This window comes from Anser brachyrhynchus (assembly GCF_964034855.1).
Source record: "Anser brachyrhynchus genome assembly, chromosome: 3".
Taxonomy (NCBI): Eukaryota; Metazoa; Chordata; class Aves; order Anseriformes; family Anatidae; genus Anser; species Anser brachyrhynchus.
The window spans coordinates 106559967-106587478 of record NC_137696.1 but is presented as its reverse complement, the minus strand read 5'-3'; the positions used below and the strand labels follow the sequence as shown (position 1 = coordinate 106587478).

The following is a 27512-nucleotide window of genomic DNA, read 5'->3' as shown; positions in this document are numbered from 1 at the left end:
TACATATTCTCAAGAGGTGCTATCTTATTTTGGGGGCTTAAATTCTATGTGGTGAAGGCCTAAACTATTAAAATACTTTCATTTATAATAATGAGTGCTTTTAAAAGTAAATACACTGTATGATTTAGATCTACATGCAAGTCCTCCTGTCACACATGACAACTGCGTGTTGAATTTTGTATAAGTTTATCTACTTCACTATTGTTTTTTGTTTACTAAGTCACTCTTTGAGGAAAAAGAATGAAAATTCAGGTCTGGAAACTAGGATTGGATATATCAGAATAAAAAAAAAGCACTCTTCTTTGCTGCAGGATGGAGTACAGGTAACTGAGAGTGGAAAATTTCACGTTAGTCCAGAGGGATTTCTTACTATTCGTGATGTTGGAACTGCTGATGAAGGTCGATATGAATGTGTTGCCCGGAATACCATAGGATACTCCTCTGTTAGCATGGTGCTTAGTGTTAACGGTAAGGTGTATGAGTCAGTTGGAAGTATGAACTAGATTACTTTTAGAATTTGGCTTATTTGTAAGATGCAAAAAGTTCATAAAATGCTGAATTCTTTCTTTTATCCATTTTTTTACCTTTCCCTTAAACCTCTCATTTTTATTTTTTTTATTTATTTTTAATTCAGGCAATTATCCGCACAGATGTGAGTAAGATGGGAATATGTCAGCCAAAATGTCTCTAGGACTTAAGCTTCAAAACAACGTTTTGGGCTCCTGTTAGTCATGCTATTTTCCTCTTGATTTTCAATTTGGACCAGTTCAAATTTTCTTGTTGAATACGCAGTCTAATTGACCAAATTAGACTTGACCAAAACTCCAATGACATCTTTCAAGGGACATTTACAGCTATTGGTTGAAAACTGGGCTGTAACCACTATGACAGAGTTCAGGAAAGTTGTAATACTCTTAAGAATTTAAAGGAGAAAATAGAGAGGAAAAAAACTACAACAACAAAACCAGAAAACATGAATTTATAATAATGATTTGAAAGTAACAATGACAAATAAATATTAATTATTATATGTAATTGTTTGTAATAAAGCAGTCAAAAAGGCTAAGGAAACAACTTTGTTACATAGACTGATCCCAATGTTTTCCTGACTCATCGTACAAACAGATTTTCCAGTCTTATTTTGATTGAAAACCTTAAGGAAATCTTGTGATTTTTTTTTTCTTTCAGTAGAAAATGAAATAACATGATATTTCTGTATCATTGAAAATGACTATTGAGCATGATTTCTTTAACATATTGGATATTGTTTCCCAGTGTTGTCTAATGTTCTGTATTTTGCTTATTATATTCATGAATAAATATCAGTGACTTTTTTTAATGTACTGATTATCATGAGATATCAATCACCTGGTATCTTGAGTTCTGAGAGAAAAATTGCAGGGCTGGGAATCATTCACTGATGAGTTTTCATCTCCATTTATAGTCTGCGAATGTATGAATGTAGGAAAGTCCATAAAATTTCAGGTCATCTTGGCCACTCTGGAGATGCAAAGAAAGAAAAGGATGGGTGGTTTGATTTATCTGCAATCAATCTGAAACTGTAAATGATGTTTCTTCTAAAAATTAGTGGGATATCAGATACTGCTTCTCTGGTTTTGCCATTAAAAATGAAGCTGTCAGAGAATCAAGGAGACAAATGGGCAGATTATCAGTACTGGGTACTTGCTATCTGGATAGTATTAATAATGCCAGGAGCGCATAAAAACTTGCATGTCAATATTTCTTTTATACAAAGTTAATGTTTTATAGATATTTCTAATACATAAATATATTTTCTTACCATTGAGATGGAAAAAATCAAATGCATATAAGCTGCGGGGCAGTTTTTGCTGGCCACATTTAATTATATTTTAAAGACGTTTTTCTTTTGTCATTTTCTTCTGACCTTATCTGCTGCTGTTTTGTAAAAGCCTCTAGGTTAGGTTTAGGGCAGGGCATGTGTAGATTATGTTTTTGTTGCTTAAAAACTGTTAGGCTGCTTTTAACAGACAAAGTGACATTTTTCTTTTCCCCTGAAAAAAGCATGGCCTGAAAGGCTCGCATGTAGCTTTAACTTTTAATATTTATTAGTCTAAAAAGTGAGCTACTGGCAGCAAATAGTTCATACAAAAATAAGGTTCTGTATAGTTAACATCTGACCAAGGTTTATGATTCAGCCCACATGCACCATTAATCAGAAAGATAACCCTGCAGGAGACATATCTAAGGTGAACGCTGAGATTACACCTAGTGTAAGCAGCCACAAGGAAGGTAAACAGCCACTGGATTTTTATATGTATAATGTTGAAGTGCTAAGATGGTTCATGGCATGCAAGCACTCTCTGAAACAACTCAAACAAGGGCAGCAAAGCCATAAATATTTCTCCTTAAAATAGGTGGTTTATCTCATTATGCGTCTATGTGGCTGTTATGCAAATGAAGCTCCCAAGCAAGGAGGGCGGTTGGTAATTAGCACAAATCAACAATTATTGCCATTAGGTCAGCCCATTTTGGATGCTGAGAGTGTGTTGTCAACAGCCCAAGGCAGCTGGCCTCAGGGCAGAGCAAGGGGCTCCAACTCCACCTATACAGTGCCAGAGACCATTTTATTTGACAATATAGGTGGTAGAATTTGATTGCCCAGATCTAGTCTCTGAAACTCATATGGATATGACCTAAGCTGCCAGTAATGAAGGATTAATGAAATCTTGCCTAGAAAAGAGAGAGAGAAAAAAAAAAAAAAAGAAAAAAAAAAGTCATGAAAAGCTTGTAAACAACAATTTTTTTGTCAGCTGATTTTGTACATCTGCTGATTTTATTCCAGCGTATTTTCTTTGGATGTTTTCCCTACTTTACCCTTCTTCCTGTGTGGGTTTTCCAATCTAAACACACTCTGGAAATTGTTAGCTGTTGCCCCTGGATCTGGTAGTTCTTAGGTTAGGCTGAAAGGAAGGTTATTAGTCTTAGATACGCTATACAAACATCCAGCTGCAATAGAGCAGCACATAAAAAGGCAGATGGATAGGCCCATGTTTCAATGTTCCTGTACTATGAGTAGAAGAGCTGTAAATAGAATCATAGAAGCATGTGATTTTTAATGTAGTGTTATAATGTTAGATAATTTTAAAATGGAAAACAAAGTAGTGATCAAAATAAATGAAATTTTTATGTGTTGCTTATCAGAGTAAAATCATGACAGGAGCAGTGGTAATTATTGTAGCTGTTTGGGAACATGTGCACATCTGTATTCTCTCTTCCCTTCCTTTTTTTCCAATTTAATTTTCTGTGTTTTATATGTTTTCATGAAATCTCTTCAAATTTTTGTGATTTATATATTCTAAAAGGAAAAAATAAGTCTATAAGTATTTTCCTCTCATAACACATACCTTTTAACCCCTTAAATTCTTGCATTAATGCTTTAAGAACAGAAGTTTATTTTATACATCTGAAATGATGTCGTGCCTAGACCCTGTCTTGCAGAAGTATCTTTTTGTGTGTGGTCATTTTTGCAATAACGCATGAATTCCTCTTCCTGTAGTCCCTAACGTCAGCCGAAATGGAGATCCTTTTGTACAAACATCAATTGTGGAAGCAATTGCAACTGTTGACAGAGCTATAAATTCAACACGGACACATCTTTTTGACAGGTATCCCCTTCTTTTTTAACTGAGAAGTCAAAATTAATATATATAGTAGAAATAATGAAACATTTAGTAAGCAAGAAGCCATTTTATTATTTAAATGGCAATGTTAACACATCTGGTTAGTTCTGGGAATAGTAGTCATTTAGCATGGAAAGATTCCTATTACTTATAGGAAACACTAAGTTGCAGAGAACAAATTTTTTATCTGTTGAGATCTCTGTTCACTAAAGTAGTTTTTCCAGGGAGACAGTGCGTTATAAAAGTCTAGTAAATGTTTACTTCCATATTCTTTTATTAAACATATATGTTTATTTTTGTTTGCCTTCCATTTTGAGATGAGTGACCAAGGTATGTTCTAATCATGTTGAACTTTTACAGTATGCAGTGTTATGTTGCAACTCCTGTGTGCACTTACTGGTTGTTTTTTTTTTCCAAATTATCTATTAGTCGTCCTCGTTCTCCAAATGATTTGCTAGCCTTATTTCGATACCCAAGGGATCCATACACTGTTGAGCAAGCAAGAGCTGGGGAAATATTTGAAAGGACATTACAGCTTATTCAAGATCACGTACAGGATGGTCTAATGGTTGACCTGAATGGAACAAGTCAGTATTCTTTCCTTATTTTTCAGTGATGAAGTTTCTTAAGTCATTAATACTTCAAAAGAGATTGTCAGTATCTGGGTCCCAATTGTGGAACCCTTACATTGAAATCAGTGGAGTATGATTTCACAAAACTTTACGAGAAATATGTTTATGTTATTCAGTCCTTGGTTTGCACACTGCTACATTATGGTCAAGCTTGATTTGATTGAGCTCTCCTAGTAGAGTGCTTCTACTTTTCATCACGTTGACATGTTAGGGAAAAAGTCATGTTCAGATTCTTCTCCTGATCATATTTGGTATAATGGATTTGTCTAATGCATCCTGTTTGTTAACTGTGTGTTAATTCATTAGGATCATTATTTCATTGCAAACCTTCTCTGTTATGTATTAAGAATCAGTACTTTATTGCTATTTCTTTAAGTAAAATTTGGTATCATCATGCAGAAAAAAAAAGATGATAAGAAGGATTTATGTTCTTTGTGAAACAATGTTTCCACAAGTGCCCCAGTAGTATTCAAAGAATTATTTGCTACTCATTCTTTAAGTACTGTATCAAATTAAGCTAATTGTTTGCTTTAACTCTGATCTCATGTATTGAAAAACACATTTTTTTTGCTGGTTTTTAAAAACAGTGGAAGAATGCGGTATTTAGTATTTCTGCCTTTTAGGTATTGAACTCCCAAGTACAAATTCATGAAGTCCAGATGGAGCATATACAACTAGTGTGTGTAGATATGTGTGTGGAAATGCTGGAAACATAGGACCGAAGCATTTGGAAATAATGATGGAGTTTTAGGAGAGCTTTTGAGACTTGAAACATAGCCAAAAGTGACACTGAAAATCTAGAGGAAATATTTTTTTCTTATTATATTTCTTTTGATGTTTATAATTGAGTATTTATTGTAACTTCCGAAAACTTTAACTCTGACTGACCCTGAACTAGTCAAGTATTTATAAGACCAAAGACTGCAGGCTTTGTGGAGTACTGTAACATTTGATAGTAAAAGAAGCTTGTTACTCATTATTAGAACTGAGTAAATAATTTGTGATAAAGTTAACCACAAAAACTTGCACTAAATTCTTTAAAGGTTTGTATTTTATAAGAGCATGTGATTGAATTTGCCTCTCTGATTAGATGGGTGTGCAAACATATCAAATATAATACTCACACAGTGCATTGTAACAGTAAAGATATGTAAAATCTGATGTGTGAGAATAACTTGACTGCTTTTCACTAGTATTTGTAATAGAGGAAATCAATCACCTAAGGCTTAAATCACCTTAAAAATTATCATTAAAGCATGCAAATACAAGGTAATGAACGCAAAATCATCCAACTTTCTGTGATACTGTGAATTCTGTTCACAACCAAAGCTTACTTCTCAGCCCTACAAAATCTATAGAAATCTGGCTTTTAGAGAAACTTGAATAATAAAATAAATCTGTTTTCATTTAAACAGCCTAATATTCAGATTTTGGTACTCATATTTGTCCTTATTTGGTTTTATTTCAAAATGCAGGGCCCAATGAAAGGTGTTATTTAGCACTTTTGCATTGGGAACAGTTGAGAAATTTGACAATTTCCTATTCAGAGACTTTTATGTAAAATCTTGGACTATTGCAAGGAAAGACAATGGAGCCAAATTTTCTTCCACAGTGCCAGACAGTATAACAAGGGAAATGGCCACAAATTGCTGCTTGGGAGGTTCAGATTGGATGGTAGGAAACGCTTTCTCACCAGGAGGCCAGTGTAGCACTGGAGCTACTTATGCAGAAAGGCTGAGTAGTCTCAGTCTTTGGAAGTTTTCAAGACAGCTAGACAAGGTACAGCTGAGCTGGTCTGTTGCTAGAGACAGCCTTGTTTTGGCAAGAGCCATTGAATCTAACCTATAGATGAGATGTCACCTCCCACTTATATTTGAACTTGAAGCAATATATATGTCATAGTCCCAAAGGTGAATGGTATGGATCCCAGAGGAAATCTGTGTCAAGTGTTATGCAAACAATAATTTTCTTTACAGTGAACTGCTGAGTAACGTGAGTGCAGATTACTCCAGACCACTTGTCTAGGAGACCACTCATCTGTTTAGATAAATTGGTCATGATTTTTTTATGTGTTTTTTGTTCTTTCTTTTTTCATTTCTTGCAATTCTACAACTTTTTTTGTGATAAAGCAAAACAAAATAGCAATATACTCACTGAATTAGCAAGTCTCAAAAGAGAAAGTCTTGATATCTGTAGAAATGTTGCTGAGTTTTCAGAATGTTTTTACTGACATGGGGAAATTTTTCCGTTCTTTTCAGTATGAGGCTGTTATTTCTGAAAATATCCCTACTTTCTTTGGTGGCCAAATAAGAAATTAGTTCTTTTTGTGAATATTTTATAAAAGTTCTGCTTGAATTGTCATTTTACAAAATCACCTCCTGACCTAATAGTAGTTGTTGCTCAAATGACCTAATGCTCTAATATATGTATGTGATTATTCTTTTTTTTTTTTTTTTTCCTGAACAGTAAGGGTATTAATCATGTGGAAAATACAGTATTATAAAGTAACTTTCCAAAGAAATGCATGATCTTTGGGGACCATGAGTCTACAAATCTTTGATTTTCTTTCTTCTTTCTTCTGGTTTCAGGTTATCACTATAATGACCTTGTATCCCCACAGTACTTGAATTTGATAGCTAATCTCTCAGGCTGTACAGCCCATCGACGAGTGAACAATTGCTCAGATATGTGCTTTCACCAGAAGTACAGGACACATGATGGAACATGCAACAACCTGCAGCATCCCATGTGGGGCGCTTCTCTGACAGCCTTTGAACGTCTGTTAAAATCAGTCTATGAAAATGGATTTAATTTGCCTCGGGGAATCGAACCCAGGAGGCTCTCTAATGGATATGCACTCCCAATGCCTCGATTGGTTTCAACTACTCTGATTGGAACTGAAACTGTAACTCCTGATGACCAGTACACTCACATGCTCATGCAGTGGGGTCAGTTTCTTGATCATGACCTTGACCTCACCGTTGCTGCCCTAAGTGAGGCCAGGTTTTCAGATGGTCAGCATTGCAGTTCAGTTTGCACAAATGATCCTCCATGCTTTTCTATTATGATTCCACCAAATGATCCCAGAGTTAGAAATGGTGCACGCTGCATGTTTTTTGTACGCTCCAGTCCAGTTTGTGGAAGTGGCATGACATCTCTCTTGATGAATTCTGTGTACCCACGAGAACAGATCAACCAGCTGACTTCATATATTGATGCATCCAACGTGTATGGCAGTTCAGACCATGAAGCACTAGAAATCAGAGACTTGGCAAGTCAAAGGGGTCTTCTGAGACAGGGCATCGTACAAAGATCTGGCAAGCCCCTTCTTCCATTTGCTACTGGCCCACCAACAGAATGTATGAGGGATGAAAATGAGAGCCCAATTCCCTGCTTCTTAGCTGGTGATCAGCGTTCTAATGAACAGCTGGGTCTTACCAGTATCCACACCTTGTGGTTTAGAGAACACAACAGAATTGCCACAGAGCTACTGAAACTCAATCCACACTGGGATGGTGACACAATATATCATGAAACACGCAAAATTCTTGGTGCAGAAATGCAACACATAACATTTAGCCACTGGCTACCTAAGATCTTTGGAGAGGTAGGCATGAAGATGCTTGGCGAATATAAAGGTTATGATCCCAGTGTTAATTCTGGCATAACTAATGAGTTTGCAACTGCCGCTTTTAGGTTTGGTCACACACTCATTAATCCTTTTCTGTATCGACTGGATGAAAATTTTGAACCTATTCCACAAGGCCATCTACCTCTTCATAAGGCATTCTTCTCTCCATTTCGGATTGTAAATGAAGGAGGCATTGATCCACTTCTAAGGGGATTGTTTGGTGTTGCTGGTAAGATGCGTGTCCCATCACAATTACTCAATACAGAGTTAACAGAAAGACTCTTCTCCATGGCACGTACTGTGGCTTTAGATCTGGCAGCTATGAATATTCAGAGAGGCAGAGATCATGGAATTCCTCCCTACCATGATTTTAGAGTTTACTGTAATCTTTCTTCAGCTCAGACTTTTGAAGATCTGAAAAATGAAATTAAGAATCCTGAAATCAGGGAGAAACTTAGCAGGTGAGCCTGAGGTGAAGAAAAACAATCCATTATCTAAGTGTGTATGTGAAATTAGTAGCTAAATGTCTTATCTGGAAGAAAATATTTGTTAAGAAAATGGTAAAGAGATTTTTTTAAGAAACTTCCAACCATATCAGGAAATAGATGTGGAAAATTCCCACATGCAGTTAATTACTCCACTTCTAGATCTCAGTGAACAATATGAAGTTGCATGCATTCATGAAAGTATTGATTTGAAACAATTGTTTTTATAACTGCTGCTAAATATGAATGTTATTTTAAGGTGAGGTCATATTTAATGCCGATCTCATGCAAAGATTTACATGCTCAGTTCCATCCATTCCATACTAAACAAGAACTAAACTAAGACAGGAATATCAATCACTCTATTTTCACTGTATTTTCATGTGTACATCCTTCATCACAAGTAATCTGGTCTTCTTTAGAAGGATCAGTGTCTGAAACTAAGCCTTCAGCTACCTTCCATCTCTTGCTTATCTACACAAAATAAAAGAGAATGAGTCTTTGGTAGCGTAAAAGGAAAAGTGTTCAGAGGGGCAGGAAAGAGAAGCTATTGAAAAGGAACGTTATTAGGAATCAAAAGAAATCTACTGGGAAAAATGAAATTGTGGAGTAGACTTACAGTCCCCCATGCTATTACTCATGTACATGCAATGCACATTTCTGGATTTCTTGCAGTACACCATAGGTTCTTCACAAAATATGTAGCACTACCACTGTCATTTTTATTGTGTGTTATTCATATATTTTCCCCTTAGTTTTATTACTTACTGTTGTTTTGTTTTTGTAAATGAATAATATTTGATACTAAATCTTCATGTTATTCTTTTTATAGGTTGTATGGTTCCCCACTGAACATAGACCTATTTCCTGCTTTAATGGTAGAAGACTTAGTTCCAGGGAGCCGACTGGGGCCAACTTTGATGTGTCTGTTAAGCACCCAGTTCAGGCGCATTCGGGATGGAGACAGGTAAATTGAAATACCATGGAAACCAAAAATAATTTTAAATAGAGGACGCTTAATAGTAGTTGCAATGTCTTGTTTCAAGATCAAACCACATTTCTTATTTTCATTGGAAAGGTGAAGAAATGAGGTTTAAAACTTTGTTACAATCTGTGATTAATTCATTTTTTAAATCTATTACTTTTTATGATGAATGTGTCTTACTGAGCTCCAAAAAACACCATAGCCAACATATGCTGATCAAGCATGGTTCTGGAAGCTAGAAGTTCATTCATGATTTTCCTGTTACCAGTTATTCAAGTCACTTAAGTTTCTGCAAAGTGGGTGTTACTTGTCTTTTATTAGTGTTTAATTATTTTATTTGCAGAGAAATTGGGATGCTTGAGACCCTTTCATCATCTCTGCTGCTAAGCTTAGGTTGAAAAAGTACTTTTCTGTGTAGGTGACCACACCATACATTTCAATAGAAGCAGTCTGTGCACTTAAAGTGCATTAAAAGCAGACAGGTTGTCCCCAAGTACACAATTGAATAATTGTTCTTAAATTACTTTACATGCAAATTATGAACAGTTTCTCATTGTGAGTTTCTATAGTACCAGGAACAAAAACAAATGAATAAAAAAAAAAAAAAAATCATTGCTTTTGTTACAGCAGCCAGAACTCCTCTGGGTAGATTTGGCATACACATTTGGAATTTGAAAGTCAACATTTTCCTCATTTTGACATCATTTGTGACCTACAATCCTGTTCTTTACATGGCATGATGGTTGAAAGACTAATACTGATTAGTTCTGTCCTAGTTGAAAAAGAAATAGAGGATGAATTAGGAAATTAGATGTGATTTACATTATCTAATATTATTTGCTTTATCTTAGTTATAGAATTGCTACTTAACGTAGTATAAAGGCTTTTTTTATTTCTGTAGTCAATAGCAAAAGTCTTTTTGTATGCTTTATGTTTTTTTTGTAAAAACAGCTTTCTTATATAAAATCTGTTTAAACATTAAGCTGTGAAACATAAAAATCTCGTGCCTGGAGGCAGAGAGAGTGAAAGTAGAAATATATGTAGTATGTGCTCCAGATTGCTGGTGACAAGTACCTATTTGTGTCACAACAGGATGATTTTGCTTTTTTGTGTGTCTGTGTGCATTTTTCCAGCAAAAAAATTCTCTCCCCTTCCTGAAACAATATTTAGTAACTATAGGAAAACATTTAATATTTAGGAAATGGGACTCTGCTGTCCAAAGAATACAAATATTTTGAAGCAACCTGCCAGCAAATAGTAAAATATTATTAGACATAATGAAAGCATCTCTCACTTTGAAAAACCCTCACAATGGGCAGAGGATCAAAGCTGTCAGCACCATGCAAAACAAATGTGCCTGTGCAGGGAAAAGGAGTAATGTTTGAAGTGGGCCTAATTTCATGTCAAGATGGAGATTTCTTAATCTGTTTATCTGATCCTAGTGCTTGAAATTGCATTGGCTACTATCCAACACCTTATGAAAATGATACAATAAATTTCTGTAGTAAATTTAACAATCTCAGTTATCTTAATCTTAAAATATGTGTAGATTAGCCATTCTCTTATCTTCTCAGCAATTCTATATATATATTTTATATATATATATATATTTACCCATAGGAAAGTTGTCTGGAAAAAGAAATGTATGGTAATCTAAACCTACCCTAAAAGAACCTTGAACCTGGTAGTCTAGATGATGTCTAAATCTACCCATTTTAGATGTCTGAAGGTATCCAAGACATTAAAATGGAACAAGAAAATATGTCAAAGATTTTGTTGACAAATTGGGCCCTTTCACAGTTTCAGCCCAACACAAAGTGGGATTGAAGTGACACCATGCACTTACCTTTAGGCATCTGGATCACACCTTCAGATACATTCCACTATGTGCTCATTATGGCCAAAGAACCAAGGAGCATGGGCTCAGGCTGATGCAAACCCAAAGAGTTATGTATGGCATCACCTTAAACATTGTGTGTGTTTCTGGGCTCCATAATATAAAAAAGATGTTAAGATACTTGAAAGCATCCAGATGAGGTCAACAAAACTGATAACAGGGCTGGAAGGCATGTCCTGTGAGGAGAGGCTGAGGACCCTGGGGTTGCCCAGTCTGGAGAAGAGGAGGCTGAGAGGCGGCCTCGCTGCTCCCTGCAGCTCCCTGAGGAGGGGACGCACAGAGGGAGGTGCCGGTCTCTGCTCCCTGGTCACCGATGACAGGACATGAGGGAACGGCACAGAGCTGTGCCAGAGGAGGGTCAGACTGGGCTTTAGGAAGAGTTTCCTTACACTGAGGGTGGTCAAACACTGGAAAGGGCTTCCTAGAGAGGTGGCTGATGCCTCAGGCCTGTCAGTGTTCAAGAGGCAATGCCCTCATTAATATGTTCTACCTTTTGGTTAGTCCTGAAGAAGTCAGACAGTGGACTAGATGATATTTGAAGGTCCCTTCCAACTGAACTATTCTATTCTATTCTATTCTATTCTGTTCTGTTCTGTTCTGTTCTGTTCTGTTCTATTCTATTCTATTCTAATGTAAAGATGTCTGGTAACGGGATCTATAGAATAATTAATTTAATTCTGAATACAGTATTGCAAAATCTGTGCATGTTTTGTATTTTTTTTTTCACTAGCAAACCTGTCTTTTCTGTGAGATTACAGGTTATGGTATGAGAACCCAGGTGTGTTCACGCCTGCTCAGCTCACTCAGATCAAGCAGACATCTCTTGCCAGAGTTTTGTGTGACAATGGTGACAACATAACCCGGGTACAACATGATGTCTTTAAGGTGGCTGAATTCCCACATGGATATAGCAGCTGTGAAGATATTCCTAAGCTGGATCTCAGGATGTGGCAAGATTGCTGTGAAGGTCAGTATACAGGTGGATTTTGGTGTATTAATGTATGCTTTGTTTGGTGTTTGTTCATTTTATTTTAAGAAGATATTTGATTCATGTTCACTTTTTGTTAAGATATATTGCATGGTTACAAACTCAGATTTGGAGCACATTACTATTTAACTTCCCAAGAGAAAAAAAAAAAAGAGTGAGGAAGATTCTTATTTACTGAAGTGTCCTCTTTAAGGAGTTATCTGTTCATCTGACATTCTACCCAGGGATGGATTCTCTCTTGTTGCTGATCAGCTTTCATGCTGAACAATCTCTTTGAGATAACCTTTTTATCTCCTGTAACTGCAAAGCCTTAAAGGAAAGAAGTGTAATAATGTTCCTTGCTTGCTAATAATGAAATAAGATACGAAACAGCTACCACCACCCTTGTTTAATGAGTGATCATTCATATATTAAATTACACATGGTAATCATAGATTTGAGCAGTGCATGTTGTAGATAACTGCTTTCGCATTTTCCTCTTTTTGTGGACAAACATTCCTGCTCATTGCCATCTTCTTCAACAGTTAGGACAGTGGGAAAACATTTTCTTCAGCAATAGGCTGAGTTTTCCCCAGAAACAGAGTTTACTTAGCACTGTTGTCATGTAGCAAAAGAAATCGAGAATCCCATGCTGCTTGGTAGCCAAAATATTGGCCTCTAACCCATGTTGCATACAGATTTTCAGAATGACCTCTCTTTAAGCATCGGCACATCAGATGTCACTGCATCTTTCACACGGTTAGAAGATCCCTTCCCAAGAGAATCTTCTGCATCACACAGATTTATGGAATGATTTGCAGTAGCATCAACAACAACATTCTTCAGAGGACAACGACATCTCTCTGTTGAGCTCTCCTTGACAGTATTATCTTCTCATGATGCAACTTAATTGTTATCTTCATGGCTGAAAAAGTAGATTCAGGAATTTCATAGAATATAATTATTTAGGTTGGAAAAGACCCTTAAGATCACTGAGTCCAACCATCAACCTAACAATACCAAGTTCACTGCTAAACCACATCTCTAAATGCCACATCTTTTAAGTACCTCCAGAGGTAGCAACTCCACCACCTTAATGGGCAGCCTGTTCTGATACCTAACCACCCTTTACATGAAGAAATTCTTCCTCATATCGAATCTAAACCTCCCCTGGTACAACTTGAGGCTGTTTTCCTCATATCATTTCTCACCTGAGAAAAGACTGACGACTTTGCTGCTTCCAACTCTTTTCAGGTAGTTGTAGAGAGCTATGAGGTCTCCACACAAGATGCTTTCTTCTGGAATAAACTAAGTTCCCTGAGCCCAGTTCCCTGATCTGCTCCTCATGTCTTGTTTTTTAGTCCCTTTACCAGCTTCATTGCTCTTCTTTGAATGCATTCCAGCAACTCAATATCTTTCTTGTAGTGAGTGAACCAAAACTGAACACAGTACTCAATGTGCAGTATCACCAGTGCCATATAGAAGGGGACAGTCACATCTCTAGTCCTTCTGACCACACTATTTCTGATGCAGACCAGAATGCTCTTGGCCTTCTTGGTCCCCTGGGCACACTGCTGGCTCTTGTTCAGCCAGCTGTTGAACAGCACCCCCAGGTCCTTTTCTGTCAGGCAGTATTCCAGCTGCCACTCTTCCCCAAGCCTATACCACTGCATGGGATTGTTATGACCTGTGTGCAACACCTGTCAGGAATTTTTCCATGGAACTCTGCTCATCTAGAAATTACCATCAAACAAATTGCTAACTGTAAAAAAAAAAAAAAACTTATTAAAGAGGATAATGGTATTATCTGTTGATGATTATTAGTATCTTAAAATTTACTTAGTAAAAACCTCACTTTCAATACCAGTAGTGCGTGGAAACACTGATGAGAGGTATCTGGATCTGAGATATTCTGATCTGAGATACTCATCTTTTCTTCTGGTGATTGTTTTGGATTTACTGCTGCTGAATGAGCTAGTGAAATTCAGTGAAAAGATGTGCATGGATGAAGAACCAGTGGATTGTACTTCTGAGAAAGCAGTCACACTCTTTTAGTAGTGTCTGTTTAATTCCTTTGGGAAAAATGTAATTATCCTGAGGAACAGAGCATCCATTGGTGACACATCTCAGAATTTAAGAATTTTACAGTTTAACTGTAAATTGTAAACTGATGGAGGATGTCCCTTCAACCTAGTACAGACACAGTTACTAATGAAGAATTGTTCTATTATGTCTTTACCATGACAATAAACTCAAGTGTCATTAAAAGTGTAAAACAAACAAACAAAAAGAGAGATTTACTGCTCAAAGATGTTGCATAGTTTAGCTTTTAAACTGATGATTGTCCAGTACTGTTTCTTTGAATTTATTACTATTGTTTGTTTATTTAGAAGAAAAAAATATATAAACCATATTCATTTTCCACATTTAAAATACTACTCATTTTATAATTAAAATTCTTCTAGAGTTTACTGAGTTAAAAAGTAAAATACAGAATACTATATCATTGCACTTTATGTATGTTTAATAAGCGACCCATATGTTCAGCTGTTTTAGTTTGGTTAAAAAACACATCTGTTTTTGTTATCCTTCCTGTTTTGTTAAAGTCAAAATACTTTTCCACATGAAGAATAGAAGAACTTCTTAGTTACAAAAAGCTACTTCTTAGATTTCTTGAGTAAAGCCAGTGTTTGTTTCTTATAAAGCAGAACATTATTCCTTTTTATAATAACAATACCAGATTACCTTTACATTTCAGTTAACAAATCATACAACAGAATTACTAGTTTATGGTGTGGAAAAAAAACCATGAATTCCACTGAAGTACACAAGACCTTCTTCTGGTTTCCTTCACTTTCTATCTTTCTTTATATTGTTGGAAATAGATCTATATTGTTGGAGACAGAAGTTACTGAAGAATTATTGCAGTTCTTTGTTTCAGCAAAGAGCATCCAAACTTCAGATTTTCCAAAGAAGCACTTTTGGTGCTTTATTTCAGGCTTAGCGCAAAAAGGACTTTTTAAAAAAGTACTCGGTATAGTTTCTGTGATTACTGTTACTGACTTTTTATTTCCACTTTTTAATCTCTTCACTCAAAGATGAGCATATTATTCTGAACATGACAAATGTTTCTGAGATGAATTATGTGAGAATAAAAAAAGAAGGCTGGAGATTACGTGCAAACAGATAGTAGCTCAAATGGAAACATGGTTTTACTCCAAATATGTAAAGTGGAAATGTTTTCCATTGTGAGTCTTTAAAAGTTTTGCACAGTTTTTATAAATCAAAATGAAAAATATCTTTAATCTTTTGTTTTATGTCAAATAATAACCCAGTAGGAAGTGATTCATTCAAGGCACAATTTATCCCCCTAAGCATAAACTGGTTTATGAAGACAATTTTCCTTAACAGTTTGTCAGTTAGCAACCAACATATCTTCTGAATCAGATAATCTTCTTTTTGGATTAATTCTGGAAAACACTGTTATAGAAATTAGGATTAAACATATTTAAATCCCACCGGTTCAGACACATACTTCCTCTGAGTCCATTTATATTTGGTCTTTCGGTGGGATAGACATAAATTTATGGATTCTTGCATTTTAAGACCAGACCACGAATTATGTCATAGTTTATGTTTGTATTGACCACATTAATCTCTTTAATTAAGCATGGCTTTCAGAAAGGCATCAACTATTTGTTTTAACTATTGTGCTTTCTTCCAAGCTACAGCTTGTCTGACTTTTACTTCTAGTATTATATCTTATTATGTTCTTATTATGCCCTTTTGTCTTCAATGAAAATACCAAGTAACACTGGGCTAGGCACTAAATGTTGTGGAAGACTTTACAAATTTCAAAATGTTAACAGCAGTCTCGGGGTGAGACTGCAAGTTCTTCTGCAACATTGAAAATTGTTTACCAAGAGATCTTCAAAATATCAAAATGCAATTCATGCCTGGGCATATTTTCTTTTCACACAGATCTTACATTTAAATGTACATTTAAAGACAGTGTCTATTAGCCTCAGAAAACTTCTAAGTATATCAGACTACTAAAACGAAGTTCCATGGTCTGAGATTTAAAGACCTTTTAAGACCATTTAAAAACCTTATTTTTTCTTTGAACTGAATTTTGTTTATTATAGTCCATTATATCTGCATGATAACACATTTTATTAAGAGAATCAATGTATATATATATATTAATATTTCATCCAAATCAATAAAATTATTTTTTCTGCCTATGTTGAGTAACATACAGTTCTACAGTTCTGTTCTCTGACAGTACTGCATCTTTGCTAGCAGGATTTTCATGCCAGTAGTTTCTGTAGCTAGTGAAAAGCAAGGGGAAGCAGCAGGCTGACATTTATTCCATTTAAACATTCCTGAACCCCAGAGATAAGACCCCAGTCTCTTGAAGTCTGCTGCAGGCAGTAGAGAAAGAGGTGTTTCTACAGGACAATTCAGGCTGCAATCTCCTTTTACTTTGCCTTTGTCTATGTCCATTGACTGTAAAAGAAGCATTTGTAGGAAGGCATCTTAATGTAGGTGTCTCAGTGATTTGTAACAAAACAAGGCAGACTGAGTCTCTTTATTTGTGAACTATCTTTCTCAGACACTCATACCATCACAGTCTTATGTGCAGGTCAGTTCTTGGGGTCCCTTACTTCACAAATTTCTATTTAGTCCATGTATTATCTGTCTGTCTGAATCCACCTTTTCTGACTGTTCTTTGTAGTCCAAAGATATGTGGTTTTAATCTGCATAACTTTCTAAATAGTCCTGTTTAATTTTTCTTCTGAGAAGATTGTATTTGCCTTGCCTTGTTTTTTTGTTTTGTTTTGTTTTAAGAACCTAAGGCTCTCCTTTATTTTCCTGTTCATTTTTTGTAAAGAAAATGAATTGGACTGGTTATAGCTAATTTGGGCAAATTTTAGGTAGACTGAAAAGAAAAGCAGAACTTTAGGCTGATTTTTAGGCTGATTTTTCTCAGTTGCCAGTACCGATAAGGTGTTAATATACATATATAATACATATATATATACACACATAAACTTCTTGTTTAAGTCTTTCTGAAAGCTAAAGCATTTTATCCTGCAACTCTCAGCAATAACAATTTTCTCCCTTAATCCTCTGAAACTGAAACCAATAACTAGATTAGTTCATTTGGCAAGTTGACACTTTTAAGTCCTTAAAAAGTGCAGAAATGTCAGGTCTGGGTACAACTAGAGTTGCCCCTGAACATATGTTTCTCATATTTATCAGTGTAAGGCGCTAAAACTTTCCCAGGATTTTGGTGCTTTGATTGTAAACACCAGTTTAGGATTAGAAATAAAGAATAGGCCATTGTGCTTTTGTACCAAAGAAAAATCTAGAGAAGACCTTAGCAGCGATTAAAGAAAAGAGATTTTTTTTTTTTTTTTCAGAAATGACTTCCAAAAGAAGCTAAAATTTCTATGGCATTCAGGAAAATTTTAAGCAACAGATTGCTTTAAGAAAAAAATTCTTCTGACCAAAACTAGTTCTTTCTCCAGTGACCCTTCAGAGTGACCCTTTTCTCATCACACTAAATATAGAAGTATCTAGGGGTAATCAAAAATGTCTTCATGGCAAGTATCTTACAGACACAGCAGTCTGTTCCCATCTGAAAGAGCTTAGTTTCTGAGTGAGCAGCAAGACGTTTATGTGAGAAGCAGCAGAACACACAAGAAGAATGAACAATATGTTGGCAGCCAATATCATGTAGTTCTTTAGTGCTGCATTTATTATAGGAGGAAGGGAATAAATTTAATCAAGGAGGGAACAAGCTGCAAGGAAGGAAAATGGAAGGAGAACTGAGTGGATAAACTGTTCAAGAATGATTTGCAGGTACTGCCTTCGAATTGAAAATTAATCAGGGCTTTTTTCGTCGGTCTTACTTTTTCCCCGTCTTCATTAATATCAAACCATGAACAAACTGTTTTTTTTTTTTTTTTAAAGTAACAGATGATAAGTCTTACTTAAATAGAAGTCAAAAACAATAAAAATAGCCCAAGATACATATTTTCATATAAGTACAGAGCAACCAATATATTATTTGTTTAATTTACATGGGACAAGAACTTTACATTCGTTTTTCATGTTGCTCAGTTCAACAGTGTTTTGAGACTCTTTCTTGACTTGAAACTTGTGCAATGATTTTTGTTAATACTTTTAAGTATTTGGTGTAGATACCGCTAAATTCCAAAAGAATATTTGCGAAGATTTTACTGCCTTTTTGAATAAACTTGTTCTGCTGCATGTTAAGAGAAACATCAGAGAAAATATCTTCTTCCCCTATTCAGTTGCTTTCATTGCTCATTCTGCTAATACCAGACTTAACTGGGATAATATATCCTGTTATTCAGCTTTCCATTCTGTTATGTTAGCAGACTCTTTGCTTCTAATAGTTGAACATGCTGTTGGTTTGTGCAACACCCTGGCCCATGATGACTTTTTGTTTTTAAAGCTTCTGCAAACAGAAATAAGAAAACTTCTATTTTCTAATTCTCTCCTCTCCAAAGTGCTGTTCCATTTTTTTTTATGGGAATCCTTTCAAATACTCAATGTTTTTGGAAGGCTAAATAATAACTGGAAAGACATACTTCATCCTGTGAAGTCATCCTCTTTGGATCTTAGGAGAAAATTTCTGTTATAATTGTTCTCAGGCTTGAGACTTCTACTCTACCAAATAAAGTGTTTTAGTTCTTAGTGACTGGTGATACCTTCGAATCTCTTAACTTTGTACATAGTGCAAATGTTCTCCAGGGTTTAATTAAATATTCTCTTTCAAATGCCAAATATAACAAACCTGGAATAGATGAGAAAGCAACAGGCGTTTTTTTCTATTATTGTTTTCCTCCATATGTAACTATCTCATTCCAAAAGAAGAAAATAATTAAAAGCCAAGAGAGTGGAAATTTTGGATATGAAAAGGATGGTTAAAGTAGCAGTGATATATTTGTGAAAAATAAATAAAAAATTGCTTTGTTTCATAGCAAAAAAGCTGGTCTGTGGATAATAAAATTTTCTACTTCCAGCTGACTTAAGTATTGCATCCCTCAGAGATATTCAGTTGCCTTCAAGCTGATTCCATAGGGATATACCTTTGCCAATTCAGAAGATACTGTGAAAATATATTAACTGGTGATAGTATGGCTTGTAACGTTTAATTTCTTGCTTAATTTCAGACTGTAGAACTAGAGGACAGTTTAATGCATTTTCATATCACTTTCGGGGAAGACGTTCTCTTGACTACAGCTTTCAAGAGGACAAGCCCTTGAAGAAAATGAAGATGTCCAAAACAGTAAGGTGAGAGGGTTTCTTTTGTTTTGTTTTTTTTTTAAAGTAAGAGAAAGCATTTGTTTTCAAAATGGAATGAAACCGAAGGATTTCTTTGTAAGTGCATACCGCTTTTTCTCCAGTCTCTGCTTTCTTCAGTTTATCATTGATGTATTTCATTCTGACACTTCTGCATAGCCACTAACAGTAAATCAGTTTCTTTTCAAGCTCAAAATTGTGTAAGTCTCTTTGTGTGTGACACAGTATAGTTCTTCTTCCTGTGCTTTACAGGAAAAACAGCCAGTAGTAAAGTGTAATTTGGGGGATTTGGAATCCCACAGCCCTGCTGTGCCTGCAGAAACCAAACTAAATTTCTTCCTTTTCTGCTCAGAGCTGCCAGGTCCTCCTGTAGAAGTAAGAGGAAACCAAGTGTTGATAACACTAACATAAAAATTTATTATGATAGGGGAGATTGCTTCTAGTACCTCAAAGCAGGAGTGGAGGGCGGGGTGCTGCAGAGAGACAATGCTGTTTATAGCTCTATAGTCCTCAAAATACTCTAGCAAGGAAGTAAACCACAGTGTAACAAATAATCTACATAGTGTCCCTGCAGTTTCCAAGGAACCAAAAGTTATCTTTGAATTAGTGTGATGAAATGAGTTCTGCTTGGACACTTTATAAAGAATATAAATGGAGATCCTTCACTCTCTTATTTAACTGAACATTCTTCGTTGTTTCCATATATACATGTTCTTTTAGCAAATAAAATTATCTGCTTGACTGAGAAGAACATTGGTTCATATTAAGAGTCTACCCACTCAAGGCAAGGAAAGTATCTGGACAGATATTTAGAAAGTTATGTTTATTTCAGCAATTTCAAATATTCAAGTGAATGTACTGAAGATACACCAGCATTATATTTCTCCTAATTGGTAGGAAGCTGTCCTGAAGAAACAGAGCCTTTAGATGTTAATAGTAAAAAGTTTCTAATCTTAAACAAGACAAGGCAGTAGCTAAGTCTAAGCTTACTTAGAAACAATAGAAAAAGAAAAGAAAGGGTCATTGGAAGGAATCCTTGAATGAGGATGTTTCATGTGGTTATGCAAGTGAACAGTTAGAAGCCATTGAATTTACAAATTAAAGTAATTCATTTTTAAAAGAAATTAGTCTCATAATTATAAAGCTGCAGAAGGGTTAAATTGCATAAAAATGTAAGCAAGAAAATATAAACGTATCTGAGAAACAGCTTGTTTTTGTTAACATGCTGTTAACTTTTTCAGAAATGAAGCTTAAAGATCTACAACAGTCAAAGTACTGATTAGGACTACAAAATTGTAAATTTACAATAATTTATTTAAACCATATATAAAGCTAGAGCAACAACATTTTTTTAACATTCTTGTCAATTCTTATGCTCATTGTATTTAAATTACATTTCTGGTGAGATCTTTTTTTCTTTTTTCCTCATTTTCAATAACATAAGCAGGTGGAGAAGATTAAACATTTAGTTACAAAATAGCAGCTGGTTTACTCGAATTTTGGCATGTTATGTTGTTTTGAGTTCTTTTTCTTTAATTTAGATGAAAAACTATGGGAAACTAAGTAGCTTGAACACCTGCCAATAAGTGCAGTTTTAATTTATACGGGAAGATAAATCATGAGTCCTAATATAAAAAAGAGTACTTTGCCTGTTCATTCTTTGGGTATCCCTTAGCTCTGGGGAAGACATGCTAACAGAATAGGAATGCTTGTATGGACTCAGAGATCTTAATGTAATAAGTGTAATTAGTGTTTTCCTGGTTTTGAATACATTTGTTTTTTAAGTCTTGCCAAATAATATATTATATATTACAGACAGTTACTTTCATAACTGTATACGTTTTTCCCATCAACAGAGTGAAACAAGTAACACAAGTTAGTGTTGTATGACACTTACCAGGAAAGTGCTAGAAAGTGCTATAGTCAGAGTACTCTAGACTTTGTCTATGATAAACAGCATTCATTTCAAACATTAATTAAATTGGACACAGGAATGTGTCTATATTTAAAAGTGCTTTTTCTCATTTGTTTATGAAAACCAACTTCTTTTTAAAGACATTTCTTTAAATACATTGTTTGCTAATGAGTAAGTAGGGGAGAAAACTATGGATCTTAATATGAGAGATGAATTTCATGTTTTGAAGTAACACTTTTTAAAGCTCTTTCAGTTTAGTCTGCTTTCCTATTTAAGGCTCAAGAGATTCCAGGGCTCTTTTCCCAATGATTTTAAGGTGATGCTCTACAGTGTCACAGATGACAACTTTGTGTTTCCCCATGCATTGTATATATACATTATTCTTCTCAGCAGAAGAAATTCACTGTCACTAGTGACCTCAACAGTAATTCATAACTCACCTGACCTGAGGCTGTCTTCAGCACTAGTGGGTCTGGTGTACTGTTGTGGCTTACTGGTGTTCAGTGTGGCCAACTGCCTACACTTGTTGGTTCCTCTGATTTACATTTGTGCTAAGTGTTCTAAAATATCTAGACAAATAAAAATGAGCTAGGTGAATATCCTGACATGGCATCAATTTCTTGCAGTTCTATGAAACAGAGTAAATATTTTCGTAATGCCACCTCAGCATCTGATGAAAATGCAAACGTGCCCATAGTGAATGACTTCAAAGAATTTGTTTTGGAAATGCAAAAAACTATTTCAAGCCTCAGAAACCAGGTAAGGTGCTATACTGAATATTTTCTAATTCTAGATTTAATTTATAATGTTCTCCTAACATCACTTGTCTTATGTTTTTAATATTTAGACATCCACTGCAGCCAAAAACCACCACATAGTATCTCAAACAAAACACAACACAGAACATGGTGTGTTATTATTCTTTATTTCTATATTCTTCTGAAATCATATCAAAATATTCTTTGATCTATTCTATAGAACTTTTTGACTTTTGAACCTGAAGCTTTCTGTAACCATTGTATTCTAAACATGAGATTAGTCTTGCTCTAAAAATTTGCCTGTGTAGTTGAAAAAAATCTTTTTTTCTTATCTGAAATGCATAGAATCTAAGTAAAACTATGATTAAAATGTAGAGTCCATAAGAAATCATATGCCAGATTGCCATGAACATAGTTAAAATATAGATCACTTACTTTTACGATGCAGCATAGCCTCCTTATTCAGAATAACTCAGACATAATGACTCAATATCAAAATAATATCAGAACTTGGTTTCAAAAATGTATACTGTATAGGACAAATAAATCCAAAATAGGCCAAAGATTTTGCCTAGAAAATTAAGTTCCAGCTTTTCAATGTTATTTATAAATACACATTGTGTATTTATTTACATAGCAGATTGCTTCCATCTTTGATGGCATTATTTAATCATTGTTACACTCATCATCAATGAGCGCTTTGACAGTGGAAATGCTTTGGTAGGCCAAGTTAAGTCTTACTACATTTCAGTCTGTTTTTCTGTCCTTTTTGGATGTCAAAAAGACCAAGGGATTTTTAAAGATGGTTCCTTTACTGTTCCCAAGCGGCACACAACCAGCAAGCTATAACCCCTATTTTTCATCATTAAGAAAAAAAAAAAAAAACAGTCAAAGATCCAAGATAACTTTTTAATTAAGGTTATGGTTTTTTTTAACCTCCTTTTCATTCAGACTTTTTGGAAAGTTTATATTTGCCTTAGTATATATATATGTCAGATGTAGTTTGCTTGTCTTTGTATGTTCAAGATGTATATTCCAATGGTAGGAAAGATGTATCCTTTGTTAGTTTTCCTTTGAAAGGCTGTTTACATATTCATTACACATTTCCAGGTTTTTAGCATTATGCAAACTAGATAGAAGAAAAACGTATCATGGGTGGCATAACATAAGAGAGAAGACAGAATAAGTTGCACGAATAAAAACTTTGCTTTTATTCAATTTTTTTTAATACTTATAGATAAAAAAACTTGAATCACGCCTCAGTAAAACCGATTGCACTGATGAAAAGGGTAAATCATATTCCAGCAATGAAACCTGGAAAAGGGACCCTTGTACTGTGTGTGAATGCAAAGTAAGTATGTGGAATTCCATTTTGAGATAGAAATCATATTTGATTCTGTTTCTAAAACAGTATTTTCAGTTTTGTGTTTGGTAATTACTGGGTAATAGTTTCTAATTATCTTTTAAGGATCTTCAGTTATTTGGTGCAAAAAAAAGATTCTGTTCACATATCCCTGCCCATGACAATGTTTTTTAATCCACCTCTTGTTTCCCTTTATTATATTTCCATTTTTATGGATGGTACTGGCAAAATTAGCTACAAAATTAATTGGACTTCTTGAAAAAGTCTATTAAAATCCTTGAAAATCAATAAAAGCATATCTAGCTTATTGCTAAATTTTCATTTTCTTTTATTATGGTAGCATTTTAGAAAATGTAGTCAAAGAAATATGGGGGTACTTGGCATCCCAGTTTCATGCCTGAATGTTAAATAGGATGACATACTGTTCAGGTATAATACAGAATGTATTATAAGGCATAATAAGAAGGTATAATACAAAGAGCCTTCTCAATATCAATTGATACTGAAATAAACTATGTGAAGGTTTTTTTAATAACCAGAATCTTAGAGAGGATGAATGAAAACACATGGTTCAATAATGGGAAAGAGATATTTCTTGTTTGGAAAATGTATCTAAATATGGTCTGTTTTTGTTCCTTGTTTTCCTGACACAGGTTGGTCAGATTACCTGTTTTGTGGAGTCATGCCCGCCAGCTGACTGCGAAGCTCCTGTGAAGATTAAAGGAGATTGTTGTCCAGTCTGCTTAAAAGAAAATATTAATAAAAAGAAGCCATAAGTCTTCTTTTTTTTTTAGATTTTAGGGTGCATACTCTTCAGATCGTATCAATGCCTGCTGATGGCAAAAACAGGTAACTACAGGCTTAAAACAGCAAGAAATCAAGATTACAACATTCTAATGGTGCTGTAACAGTATAACGTAATGTATCATTGTATTTTCTGCCCATGAAGGTAATCACAATGCAAAAAATAATGAAAGGGAAACTAGCAAACAGGTCAAAGTTAATTGTGTGTTAAGCTTCTCAGGTTAGACAAACTAAAAACTGGTGCTACTTTAAGAGAACACTGTCAGGTAGTTTTAGGTATCCAAAATGGCTGGGCTTCAGACTTAGGCTAAAATGAACACTTTTTTCCCCATCTGTGATTAGTAATGTTGAAAGTTCCATTTTCAGTTTCAGTCTGACTTGAAATTTAGCTCTTTATTATTACTTAGTAAATGACAGGAAAACAAAAGGTCACTCACTGTGCCCAAACGAATGCAATAGAGGACCAGTTTCTGCAAACCACATACGCATGGAAATGCTGTTGAATCACACTATCGCTTCTACGTATGGACCACCAAGAAAGTAAAGAAAAACAGTGCACCTTTCAACATCCTCTTGTTAATTCACTGAGCAAATTTTCAAACTAGAAAGGCTGGAATTACTAGAGAAACATGAGTAAATGTAATTGGAAGATAGAAAAAGCAATTGAATGTATATTGCAGGTATAATTGACAGTGTTCCTCATTTTAGGAAAACACACATGGCAGAGTAGCATTTGATCTTAACATGAACATAATCTTTTTTGTCGAAACATATGTAATTGCTTGGCAACTTATTTTTGTTTCATCTATTTTAAATCATTGTAACATGACCATCCAGTCCAGTTTTTAAGCATGCTTCTCTTAATCTCAGATCAGCTCACATATATGTATGGCTCTGTTTTGAGAATGTGAAACCACGTCACATGCCATTTTATATACAAAGATACCTACTGACTTACTGTGCATATTGTCAATAGACATATGTTCCTGATTATATTGTGGCACTGTTTGTTGGAAAAAAAAAAAAAAAGAAAAAAAAATAATCTAAATCAAACATCATGATTAATTGTGGATTGACTACTTTTTCTGACAAGGTATTTGATTTTTTTTTGTTGTTGTTCAATTTCATCTAATGCATATATATTTTTACCTCGTATTTTTATCATTCATGTTAAAAATGGTCTGCCAATGGACTTTAGTTCCCATTTAATAAATGTTTAACATAATAGAGTATATGTCTACACTAGCATTTCAAAGTTGTATACTTTTTAGAATACAAACTGCATATTTTTGACCAGGAATTATATATTATATTCAGTGAAGGACAACTATCATACCTCATTTTACAGTTTTTTTTGTTTGTTTGTTTGTTTTTTGTTTATGCAGAATTGATTCTCTCCCTAATTACTTAATATTTTAGAATTTATGGCTCTGTCCTTAATTCCCAAGTTAGGATTAACATGAACCAAGCTCTTCTTTAGTTTTTCACTGATTTCTGAATTTGTTGTTCAAATTGAGGGAGCAGAGATCTGGAATCAAAGAACTCCGCACAAAATTTAACATTCTCATCTTAAACGCTTCAGATTATGCAAACAAACTGAATACTTAATTATTGCATGGTAAATCAAATACCTGTCTAATAACTAACCTTGCACAACAAAATAAGTTCCACTATTATATTTTGGCACATAATTTCTCTGATTACTAACATTAATAATTTCAAGTTTGATAATCAGATACCATGACACACATTCAAACTTTGGTGTATCTTTAAAGCTTGCTACAGAAAATCATTTCATACTATAGTAAGAGCAATATGTACATGTGAGTGGTGTGTTAAAGATGTGTGGTAGAAGGTACACGGAACTGCAATTTATATTTTTTAGAATATTTTAATTGATTTTATATACAGTGTTTTGACTTATGTAATTTTCTATTTTAATACTATAAGAAATCGTATGTGGCGAGCATGTTTGAGTATCATATGGTTTCTAGAGGCTGTCATTCCTGTATTTCTTTGATACTCTGGTATTTTGTTGACTTTTGCTGAGAGTCCAAACCACATGTCTCGTCCTGTAAGTCCAACTCAGATGGAACTCCCATTGACCTATAGCAGGAATTCCTCAAAGAGGAAGGATTGCGGAGCTGAACCAAATATAATTTAACCGTCTAAACAGATATATAAATCAGTAATACATCCAGCTGGTTACTACTTACATTCTTTTATTCCAATTTTATATTAAATAAACTTTCTCAAAATTTCCACTTATTGGAGAAAAGAGTTTCCATTTATACATTATAAAATAGTAACATATATCCGATTGTTCATTTTCTTCAGCCTCCAGAATAAAGAGGGAGGTTTTCTTCGATGTTCACTGTTTATTCATATGGTATATAAAATGGGCTTAGGAGTCTGGATATGCTTAAATAAGTGTAATTTTGAGTTATTTTCCGCTGTCCATCTGATTATAAACCATTCAGGAAAAACAAGTCTTTATGCACAGTTTAAAGTGTAATCAGTCATGGATTGTGCTTGTTTTATTGTCATGTCGCAGAATCAGCATTAATTTTAACATTTCTGAAACAGTGGCCAATGGCTAGATGACCATTTCCTCAGTATCCACTGTGAGAATATTGCTGTAATATGTTGCAAATTTTACATATTTATTTTCTTTTTTTAATGTTACCTAAAGCAAAGTCTTTGTTGTTTTTATTTTAATCAGTAAATTTACCAAAGAACTGTTTGCACTGTATAATGAATGCTTTTCAGTTAAAATAAAATGGGCCACATTTCCAAGTAAACACGATTTCTTCTTGATAGATATATTGTTTAGATTAATTGCTGAAGATTCCAGTATGAAGATTTTATTCAAAGAACTATACCACTTCTCTTATGCAGGGTAGTCATGACTCCATTTCTGAGAACTAAAGAATGAGCTAATGAATTATGTAGATAGATTCTTTAACATTATGACATATCTATTCACTGTTCTAATCTAGGTGATGGGAAAAAATGCATGTAGGGTCACAAAAGAATATTTAAATGCACTCTTATTTCTTAGTATAAGTTTATTTG

General features: G+C 34.6%; 1 protein-coding gene across 2 annotated transcripts in view; it reads left to right on the top strand.

Moving 5' to 3' along the window:
• PXDN (peroxidasin) overlaps positions 1-27238 on the top strand; it is an 80721-nt gene extending 53483 nt beyond the window's left edge. For both annotated transcript variants that reach the window (XM_080586028.1, XM_080586027.1), the window contains 10 exons: positions 312-468; positions 3539-3647; positions 4092-4249; positions 6883-8386; positions 9243-9377; positions 12051-12259; positions 19468-19588; positions 22139-22271; positions 23508-23621; positions 24287-27238. In XM_080586028.1, coding sequence (XP_080442154.1) covers positions 312-468; positions 3539-3647; positions 4092-4249; positions 6883-8386; positions 9243-9377; positions 12051-12259; positions 19468-19588; positions 22139-22271; positions 23508-23621; positions 24287-24409 — 2763 coding nt within the window. In that variant the 3' untranslated portion in view covers positions 24410-27238. The remainder of the gene's footprint in view (positions 1-311; positions 469-3538; positions 3648-4091; positions 4250-6882; positions 8387-9242; positions 9378-12050; positions 12260-19467; positions 19589-22138; positions 22272-23507; positions 23622-24286) is intronic.
• Positions 27239-27512: the final 274 nt, after the last annotated feature.